We start from the raw sequence: 11,370 nt of genomic DNA, 5'->3' as shown, positions 1-11,370 counted from the left end.
GAGATATTGGATCGAACTCTAGTATGGCCGAAGGGTAGCTTCTTGGTTCGACAGGGTTAAGCGTGATGTCGAAGGTTGTTCACATGCTTGTGTCGAAGATGCTAGGGTTGTTAGCATGTTAAATTAAGTTTTAGTGTTTAAACCCTAATTTGTTAAGTTAGCTTGTGTATTAAGTTGGCTTGTGTAATAGGCCTTGTGGAAAAAGCCCATTAGTTAGTATGTTAGGTTTTATTATAAATAGCATACTAGTCTCTCATCATTGCTAAGCTGCAAATCCTAATTTAGGGTGAGAGAGGTTATTTGTTATTCTTGTAAACTTGTAATCTTGTTTTAAGAGAAAGTAAAAGAATAGCAGTTATAACCAATTCTTGTGTTCTTATTCTCTTCCCTAATTCCCTATTATACTTTGTTATTGGTATCGTTTTTCACAACAAATCCTATACTTTATATCTCCTTCTCTTTCTCTTTAGCCATCTTTTGTATTACACATGATGATATGTAAATACATATCACAATTAACGCATACGAGTCAATACATCTAAACATTAGTCAAACAAGTAGTAAAATAAGTTTTTTAAACTCTTGATTTTAATACCTAGTCCAAAACTTCAAAATAAGGGAAACACCTTTATACTGTATCATAACGGTCATTTATATTTCAGAAGCAGGGAGCTTTCCTGCATCATGCTGCTAAGATGATTTAATGCTCTCATCAACTCAACTATCTAACAAAGATTGAAATATACCACCAAACTCTCTGTATTACCCTTTAACTCAATTTTCATTTACACTAATTGATGCCTTTTTATGTAATTGACTAAATACACATTTGTTGTCCAATGAAACCTAAGGATTATGCTAAGTGGCAACTACATTCCATTTTCAATGTTTCCCCCTCTCTCTTTTTTTTCCAAAATTGATTCATTTTCTCTTTTTCTCCCCCATTTCTCTCTCGTCTACCCATTTTCCATCACCACCTCCATCTTCTAAACCCTAGCCGCCGCAACATCGCCCATCCCTCTCTTCACTTGCCTCTCTCCACTTCAATCACATCCCTCTCTTCTCTTTCTTCTCTCCATTACCATCACTTTATCTGTTATGTCCCCTCTCTTCTCTCTCCCATTCACATCTATCTTCATTTTTCAACACTTCTTCTTAAGAGAAAAGGTCAGTTATGGAACTTCATCTCCTTATTTGTGTTTTTATTCCTTCTTGGTGTTTGTAAAATCTAAGAGTATAAATTTGTTCTATCTTCTTGGTGTTTGCATTTTCCATTGTATGTATACTTAAAGATACATCAGATCGCGCACTGTTTCAACGGGAAAATAGGTGAAGCTTGATTCAATGTAATAGTTTTTTAAGTTTCTGGTTTATGATTTTTCCGGTTTATGGTTTTCTGTTTGCAGTCTAATCTACATATTTTCCTGTTTATGTTTTTCTAAGTTTCTGATATTTGTTTTTTTTTCAGATTATATGCTTATATATTTGCAGAGTAATCCACATTTTATAAGTTTTGATTTTTTTTTACCGGGCTCTGTTTGCAGGGCAATGTCAATACCCCCATTAGGGTTTCCAAAAAGAAAATGTTAAAGTTACAGCACTCAGAGATCAAAGACATGGAGCAGTAGCACAAGCTAGAATATCATAGTGAAGGAGCATGGGGAAGAATCAGAGACATTTTCTTTTCTCTTTCTCTACCATTTTCCAATCTTCCCCTTTTAAGTTCTTCTGATTTTAATGAATTTTTCCTAACTTTATTTTGATTTTGTTCTATAAATAGGTTTCGAATCTTATATTGAGGAAGGTTTCTTGACTCAAGGGTATTGGATATCAAAGGTAGTATTAGTGGTATTGATTAGGGTTCATCAAGAAACAACTCAAGGTTAGTATCAAATACCATTTTGTTGTTGTATCACCCAATTTTAATTATTTTATTTAAGTACCAAATTTCATTGTGCTATTGTCTGAACATCTGCAAAAAAAAGTGTTTTTGTTGAGGTGAAACCAGTTTTGAGTTAACAAATACTAATCGAAACAGAGTGTTTTACAAGGCATTTGGATGCTTGCGAGAAAACCTTGTATGCAATCTTTGGTGAAAATTGTCCTAAAGAGAATCATAACTAAGAAAAATGTTTTGATACAGTTAAATTAAAAAAAAGTAAATTAATGTTTGGATATGTTGATGTGTAAAGTTAGGTGTGCTTTTTAATTCATTTGCAATTGTTCTGTTGTAGATCGATTTTGCAATTGATGATGCTGATGGTGTAGAAGAAGGAACATTTGTTACTATCATTGGACGGGGGAAACAACAAAGTGAGGAATCCATACTACAGGAGAAGGTTAGTTGATATATATTTTTCTTTGAATTTACTTGTGAAGATTGACTTTCATGTTTTGATGATGATTGATTTTCCTACCTTTTCTACTTTTGTTTTCAGTCCATACTGAATGCTGCCGATAAACTAGCGTTCATTATCGAAGAAAGCCAGTATAAAGATGGTCTGACATCTTATTTCATTGTTGTCGAAAACATTTTACCTTGAATCATCATTTTGTATTGCAACCGTAGGTGCTGAAATCACTGACCAATATGAGAAATCTCAATTCACAAGGGAATCCTGTTGCTGCAATTGAGAAAGTTACAAGAAAGGTGCTTCCCTGTTTTTTTGGACTCACAATGCTAATATATGCGTGATTTTTAAGTTTCATCCTTAAACTACCATGGCTAATTGGCTATAATGTTATGAGTCTCCTAGCCATTATGTTTACCATTCAAGCTATATATTGACAGAGGCTTATATTTGAAGAAAGTTTTTAATAGAATTGAAGGATAAAAGCTATAAGAAATATATAGCATATTTAATGTGTGAGACCATTTATTACCTTATGGATTGACTGTTAGAACTTATGGATTGACTGTGTGATTTGACGTATTAAGTATTTGAATTTAAACTGATAAACTTTAGTTTTGGTGACTAAATAACAAAAAAGGTGATATATAAAATGAGACTTGGAATATAAAAATAATTACATTATTATACCCCCTCATCTTTTCAAACTATATATGCTATCATGAATTTCATTGGGTACATTAACTGCGATCACAGTAAAAAACCCATATGTAAAAGAAAGGATGAAAACATAATTGAAAAACTACATGTAATTTAACCTTGGTCTAAAAGATGATCAGACGGAATTTGACCAAAAATATTAGGACAAGAGTTCCAATTCCTTTGTTGTCGGGCCTCCCAATATCCTCCTACGTAGCGGTAGGTACCGCTTGATTTATCCTTAGCAAACCATTGTGGTTCCCAACCACTAGCTTGCATCTTCCCAGCCTGAATCCCAATAAAACAAGTGTTCAATCAATAACTGGATCATGTTTTTTGGCCTTTTAGCATGCTGACCAAATGCGCACACTTAGAGTTACCATACAAGTGAAACAAACAAACAAATGAAATCCATAACCGAAAATGAAATATCTACCTGCCGTTGACGCTGCTCTAGCCGTAATTTTTCCGAATTTGCCATCTCATACTCCCCATTTTCCAAATATCTCTGATCTGGCCTTAACCTGGAATCCGTAGGTGGTAGCTTTTCCTATATGCTCAGATAAAATTGATAATCAATGCCAATTCCAGGTTTATGCACAAACATAAGATGCAATATATGATAATGATACATCAGACATAACTGAACTTGGTCCTTGTTACACTAATATTATATATACTATATAGTTCTGCCATCTTATATAAATGGCTAAAAGGTTTCCCTGCTGATGCAACTAATAATTTTCTCATGTGGTAAAAATGACAGTGGGAAAATAGAAAATTCTTCCTTTAAAAAATAAACATAAAAAATAGATAGGCAACACAAAATAGAGGATCGGTAAAACCTTTAATCCTGGGGTAAGTTCGTTTAGCGTGATGGCAAAACGAGTTAAGTTATATCTAGTAGGAAACTTGGGAGGCTTGCTCCGCTTCCATAGTAGATGTGCTTCCGACAACGATTCATAACCTTTTCCCTTTCCACCATAGTCACCATTAACATAATACATGCTGTCGTCCCACTTTCCAATTAATGTAGCCAATGTTTTCCCATTTCTGTCCTGAACAATACCTTGAACCTGAAAAGACAGACAAACTGCAATAAGAAACTACCATATACAATAAACGATTGCATGTCAACTAATGTACTACACAATTTAAATTGTAGAAAAGATAATTTGATGGAACTCAGAAAATGAAGTAACAGAACAGTAAAATAGGAATGGATTGAATGGAAATTATTTGATTAATGAAAAAAGAGGGATGTAACTACAAGCATGAACCAGAGCAATTGCTCCTTTAGAGAATGAACTCTCCTACTGCATAATAGCAATAATCATGTATGCCTATTCTCTCCCTTCTCCTCACACAATATTCCCCATGTTCAAACAACTTTTCCTGAAATTGTGTGCCATGTCACTATATAACTTCTCCTTCCTGATTCTTCTTTCCCCTATGGGTGTAAGCTCTACACACAGTTGGTTACTTAGGGCCTAATTTCAGCAGTCTCATTTTCATAAGGCCCCGGTAATTCTATCACAATCCTCTGAAAAGAAAGAATCTGTAAAACATATAAAAGTACCTGGCGAGGATTGCGATCAATTATAGATTGTTCCTTGAATTTCAGTTTACATGAGTATGCTCCGTTTCCCTGAATGCGCATTGTACCATAATGATCACAATACAGCTTTCCCAAAATGAGATTGTATATTGATGTAGTAACCTGAAAGAACAGTTCCAGTTTATAACAAAATCTGAACACAGCATTTTCTTTGTGGCCTTCAACATAATATAGTGGTAGATGTTAAATGTACCTTGCTCCACTGGAACACTTCCCCATCGTCAAATTCTAATGTCAATATACCAACAGGATCGAGTTGAATTGATCGGCCCCAAAATTTGCTTTTTAAGTTACTATCTGCCCAAAATTTCCAGCCCGTACCCTCACAGTGACATGCAACTATTGTAGGGTGGTGACTGACCTGAGAGGAAGCAGAAATAAGTATTTTAAATTCAAAATGAAAACAATGGTTGTAGGGACAATCATATCACTTGTTACATACAAATCAAGTCTTATTGTATTTTATAGGGTTCTGTGGAACTCAAGCACACAACCACATAAACTCTTGTTCATTCAATTAAGTTGAACAGTTTTAGGATTATATCTTAAGTTCTTCCTTGAAACTGTTTCCTTTTCATCCTGGGGCAAGAAGTTCTAAGGAAATCAAATAAACATAATAACTTATATTTCAACAAATAATAAATTTGACTACATACTTCATATAACAATCACAGACAAGTAACAGAGTCAAATACTCACAAACATTAAGTATAACGTTGAACACATATTAAGGCTTGTGGCATTCCCTATCCTTGGAACAGGGCAACCCCCGTGCCCACAAGAACATTATGAAATTTCACTTGTTATGATATTCTTATAAGGTGTCGGATAATACACTCTTAACTCATATATTAATCAAAGTAATCACAAGAAAAGATTGTGTTTTAATATTATCGTTGTGTAGACTAAGATTAGACCTTCTCTGAAATGAAACGAAAGCCTTTATCTGGAAAGTCAGCCTCATATGTCTCCCCCAGTAATGGATTGAATGGTTTGCAAATTTTTCCATCAGTTGAAGCATATGCAGATACAGCAAAAGCAGCAACATTGAGAATCCTCATAAGGGTATTGCCCTGCATGACATCATCAATGGTTTTAAAAGTCAAATATTGATCCCAGCCAATACACTGAAGAGCTAACAAGTATAAGCATAGTGAAACTTGAGTACCAAATCCAGACTTACTCTTCTTCCCCATTCATAAGCTCGGTCAAGGAGATACGAGTACTCCATTTCTTCACAGCATTTTTGAAGAGAGGAGAGAGGTTCATTAAAATAAACAGGGAGACATACTTTAGTTAGATCCTTCCCAATATTATCCTTAATCAATGACCAAAGACTGACGCCTTTCTCTTTCTCAACAGGTTCGGGCAATTTTTTACGCCGCTTAACACGAGGGTAGTTGGTCCCAACAGTTTTAATACAAGGATCTACATCCTCCTCAAATCCAACTGTCGGGACTCCTTCATCATCTGAAGAGAAGGATGAAGCCCTAAAATCAGATCCATTACTTTTAAAAGAACTGGATGATGATAGAAAATCACGTGTGTCAAAAAAGGCGGCATCATCGTCATCATCTGTTCCTTCCTCTGCTGCGTCATTTCTGTCATTATCATCCTCAGACCCACACACACTTGCTTCTGAATCAAAAAGTGAAAATGGAAGAAAATGGAAATAGTGCATAGAAAATCAGTACATGAAATATCATAGCTGCCATGCAAGTATTTTTTTGATTTTAGAAAATGCATAAGCAGAACCTTAATCAAGCAATAAAAAGAATGCCTACATATATGAACACTTACCACTAAACTTTTCCTGCCCCAATATAGAGGAAGCCTCTTGACCATTCCCTTGTCTTTGTCTTTGGCTCTCATCAACAACAGTGTTTTCCAGGTCAACCTTCTCTGTCTACAATGATGAAGTGCAAATAAATTTTATTACTACATCAAGAAAACAAAATATTATCCTCTGTCAATAAAGATAAGGAAATAAGCAATAAAAAAGGAAACGGATCAAACTAACACCTGTCCATGAATTTTAGTGAGGGAAAACCATTTCTTGCTTAAAAAGAAATACTAATAAGACAGTAATTGGATGCTGTCAGCACGGCAGGGAAGTGCAATGCAAAATACATTAACGCGTAAGGTGAAAAGGAATTACTTTGATAAAAATAATATAAGTTAATTAAAACTTTGGTATAGTAATTTATTATTTGTCAATCTGATGCTGCTGCGCATTACCTTCAATTGGTGAAAGACTTCGTCAGCAAGATAAACATACAAAACCCATAAATATAACTCAATAGTGAGCATTCAGCTGGAGTTGTTTATAATAAGCTGAAGGAATGTTTTCTAAACGAGACTCTGCTATTGCTATGTTAAAAAATCATCATAAGGATTAAATGAAAATAAAAAGATCATTCAAACTTTGTAGAAACACAATAATCAGAGCTCCATTCTGAATTAAAATTTATATCTTAGAGACACTATGACACCAAAGCCTCACCTGAAGCATCTAATTAGTAAAAAATGATATTGAATATAAGATATGGAACTAATTGCTTGCAAAAACCAATAAGAAAGTAAAGGGGGGAGAAAGTGACCAAAGAATACAGAATATTAATAACTAAAGCCATTTATGTTTAGATATTTATTGCCAACAAACTTAAGTACAGCTAAAAAATTTGGAAAAAACTAGAGAACTAGCCACATATACAGGCTAATACACGATTCTCTACTTTCTTTTAAATCAATAGAAGGAAAAAAAAAGAGAGACAGGATCCTCCCACTTCTTGCTGATAATTGTAAACGATATTAAGAAACAATCAGCATTCTGCGGAGTAGAAATCTAACAAAATTAGCCAGTTCGATTGGCATGAAGTGTTCTACTTTTCATTAAATGTACCTCCAATTGGCGTAAATTATCAATTAGTGCCAACTGTTTCTGCTTAAGTAGCAAAAGCTGGCTTTGTAGAGCTGCATACTCATTTCTCATAATTTGCTCACTATCCTGAATGGCGGCCTCACTAACACCTTCTTCCATAAGCCGGTGCCTCAACTTTTCAGTTGAAATGGCCGAATTGTCCACAGGAGCCATCAGCTCACAGTTGGACATCCGAGGAAACATATCTTTGACTGCATATAAAGCCTCCACCCATGCCACCCGATCCTCACGGGTCTCAGCCCTTAAGTGCAGTGTCTTTGTCCCAGTGAAAATGGAAAACCGTTTATCATCCGATCTGCTCTCACGAATAGTTGAAACCTACAGTCAAACCTTTCCTTCATTAAACTAAATACACATAAACATGATTATGATCATATGAATGTGGCACTGGAAAATAAAAAAGAGGATTGAACAGTTTCAGAGCCTTTCCAGTTATGATTTATTCATAACTAATAGCATTGAATTCAACTTAAGATGACATAGATATTCAGATTGAGATTCACATACAAGGCAAGATTTCTTAATTAATTAAAACACTAATTAGGGTGTTATAAATTTCAACATTCAAATTTTACATTCCTCTAGCAAACAACAATAACCAAAATAAAACAAAAGCAGAATAGGAAAATGAGAAAATCAAATTGAACAACTATTAATACTAATTGAAACCTGGAGATGGATTTCCCCGAAAGGCTTTCGCCAATGTTGAGAGTAGTGAGAATTTCTGTTGCGAGAAATGATCCGCATGGACTCGTCACCGATGACTTTGAATCCTTTCTCCGTTTCTGGATTGATTACGATCTTATCAGGTCCATGAATCTTGTAATAGGAGAGAACACCGTCCTGTAGCACGAACCACCTAGGCCTCCATCCTTTGCCATAGTTCACCCACTTCTGAAGTATTCCTGATATTCCGTTCCCGACGAGGTCGTTGATCCTCACATCAACAGCCGTCGGAACAACCACCAACTGCTGCTGATCGTGCCGCTGACTTCCGCCGCTGGAGATACTGTGGTTGACGATGTGGCTTGCAGGTCGGGAGAACAGCTCGGATTTCGCTAAAATGGAGGACGGAAGAGGAGGCATAGAGAAGCCGTCGAGATTATCGGCGGTGGTTAAGTGTTTGACCGGAGATAGATGATCGGAGCGGCGAAGTTATTTAATGTGGCGAGAGAGTTACGGAGATGTTAGGTTTTGTGGTGGCGACACGATGGTGGAGATTGGTGGCGCAACCGGTAATGACGGTGGTGATTGAATTGAGGTTCATGTTAAGTTAGTATTTTATTGGTGATCGAAATGAGAAGAATGGAAAGGAAGTGTCAAGAGGGGGAAAGAGTGTAAATTCGCGTGAAAGCCAAAAACGGTTACGTGCTGAAAACTTTGCTAAAGTAAAATAAATAAATAAATAAAAGTATTTTTTTTTAGAGTTTAATATACTTCACCACGTGTCAATATAGCGAGTTTCGGTTTGACCCTTTTAATGTATTTTTTTAACAAACGCCCCTTATAAAACCAAAAATTTGGATTTACCAAACTCTTTTACCATATTTGCTGATTAGACTTTGAATGAATGGATGATATGGCAAAAATGATAGATGACTGTATAATTGTCAAAATTAACACATTTAATACCATTCAATCTTATATATAAATGCAAGGTTGTCATGATGGCAACCCTAGCCATGCGTCATTATGATAACAACTCTTGGTAATTTTTGACACATGTCACTCTAATATCAACCCTAATTCTATTTTTTTAAAATTAATTTTACATTAATAATTAATAATAATAATTTTATAATATTAAGCTAACACTATTAAATAATAGTAATTATAATAATAATAATAATAATAATAATAATATAAATTATTATAAATAATAATAATTACTATTATTTAAAAATTATTGTTATCATGATGACACATGTCACTCTAATATCAACTCTTGAATATTAATTTTTTTAAAATTATTGTGTGAAGGATACATATTAAAAAAAAGGAAGAAAAACAATAATGACCATAAATTTATAAACAAAATGTTTGTTATTTGCTCCTATATTAAAATTAAAATAATAATAATAATTATAATAAAATTAATATTCAGCTCCTATTGAAAATTTTTATTAAAAAAATCTTCCAAACTTATAAAATTTAGGAATCTAACCTATATTTAAAGTTTTATAATATATGTAAAATGTAATTTAAAATTGTAATAATATTTGACATATATTTCTTTTGATCGTATTTTCTCCATATTTTTGTTAAGGAAAATGAAAAATTTAAATATCCTTATATAAAATATAATTTTTGGTAATATATATTCTTATGTTTTAACAAAAAATATCACTCATTCTATAGTTCCATTTTTAAATTATTATTTTATAATATTTTATCTACTTCAATTCTTTAACATATATTCTATAGTTTGAGAAAAATATTTTGATTTTATATTCGTAAAGTATTAAAAAAATGTCTATAAACTTTAAACTATCATATAACTTAATGTTTAGTTTCATTTTTAAACTATTATTTTTATAACATTTTTTCTACTTCAATTATTTAACATATATTTTTTGGTTAACTTATAAGTGTATTTTTTTTTTAATAAGATTAAGATTTAACCAAAAAAACATATACAAAAGGAGGGGGGACTTCGGCAAAAAAAACTTATAAGTGTATTTAGTTTTTATATTAAACCAATCTTTAAGTAGTAGCGACGTGAGCCACTACGTCGCAGGAGACAAAGTGGCAACTTGTAGCGACGTGGAGACCACGTCAGAAAGTAGCGACGTGACTCCCACGTCGCAACAAGGAAACATGGGGAACATCCATCTGCACACACAGCAGGCGTGGCAGGTGTGGGGCAGTGTGTTTGCTGACCAATGTAGCGACGTGATTACCACATCGCTACATTAAATGCTTTTTTTTTTTTAAATTTATTCACGCTAGATTTGTTTTGTTTTATATATTTTTTATAATTAATTAATATATAATAAAATATATATAATAAAATATATATAATAAAATATATATAATAAAATTTATATAATAAAATTTATATAATAAAATTTATAAAATAAAATTTATATAATAAAACCTATAAAATAAAATTTATATATTAAAATCTATAAAAACTAATTTATATAATAAATTTGTATAAAATAAATTCATATAATAAACATTATATAATAAATTCAATTAATTAAAACTAAAAATTTAAAACTAATACTGTAATGAACTAAAAATTTAAAACTAATACTGGAAGGACGGGGGCACACCAGGATGCTGGAAGGATGGCGGTACCGCTGAGTACTGGAAGGATGGCGGTACCCCAGACGGGAATGTGTGGGAGGAGAGTAATGGGGTAAAAGCCTGAGTACTGGCTAAAGACATATGATCAACACTCTGAGGGCGGGAAGACACGGCCATGGGAGGCGCCTCACATACTACTATCCTCGGACGTTGGGACTTCTTACCACTATCTTTACTCTTAGGTGGCATTTTACCTATTTTATTATTCATCAACACATAAATATTCATCAACACATAAATATTCATTAACACATAAATATTCATTAACACATAAATAGATATTTAATAGATATCCACTAACACATAAATAGATATTCATTAACACATAAATAAATATTCATTAACACATAAATAAATATTCATTAACATATAAATATACATTCAATGTTTAGTTATTCTTCATCTTCGCTATCCACATCATTCTCTTCATCATTCTCTTCATCATTCTC

At 33.3% G+C, this 11,370-nt stretch overlaps 1 protein-coding gene and 1 long non-coding RNA gene across 4 annotated transcripts; one reads left to right on the top strand and one right to left on the bottom strand.

Annotated features, from left to right (window-relative positions):
• Positions 1-900: 900 nt before the first annotated feature.
• On the top strand, positions 901-2,895 carry LOC131620601 (uncharacterized). Its single transcript, XR_009289199.1, has 4 exons — positions 901-1,167; positions 1,545-1,882; positions 2,235-2,339; positions 2,439-2,895. It is a non-coding gene; the product is annotated as an uncharacterized LOC131620601 (long non-coding RNA).
• A 97-nt stretch (positions 2,896-2,992) lies between these two features.
• Positions 2,993-8,983, bottom strand: LOC131620600 (oxysterol-binding protein-related protein 1C-like). 3 transcript variants are annotated; one of them, XM_058891729.1, is made up of 10 exons: positions 8,279-8,983; positions 7,571-7,927; positions 6,469-6,574; positions 5,852-6,306; positions 5,586-5,741; positions 4,862-5,029; positions 4,630-4,770; positions 3,896-4,126; positions 3,487-3,600; positions 2,993-3,338 (listed from the first exon to the last, which is right to left on the bottom strand). In XM_058891729.1, exons 1-10 carry the CDS (start codon positions 8,693-8,695, stop codon positions 3,165-3,167), a joined length of 2,319 nt encoding a protein of 772 aa, XP_058747712.1. In that variant the 5' UTR covers positions 8,696-8,983; the 3' UTR covers positions 2,993-3,164. The 3 variants fall into 3 exon arrangements, with proteins under 3 accessions (XP_058747712.1, XP_058747713.1, XP_058747714.1); XM_058891730.1 differs by having other exon boundaries at positions 5,852-6,303; XM_058891731.1 differs by having other exon boundaries at positions 3,180-3,402.
• Between the last annotated feature and the right edge of the window lie 2,387 nt (positions 8,984-11,370).

Source organism: Vicia villosa, linkage group LG7, assembly GCF_029867415.1.
Source record: "Vicia villosa cultivar HV-30 ecotype Madison, WI linkage group LG7, Vvil1.0, whole genome shotgun sequence".
Classification (NCBI taxonomy): Eukaryota; Viridiplantae; Streptophyta; class Magnoliopsida; order Fabales; family Fabaceae; genus Vicia; species Vicia villosa.
The sequence above is the reverse complement of the archived record's forward strand: the minus strand, read 5'-3'. Positions and strand labels throughout refer to the sequence as shown.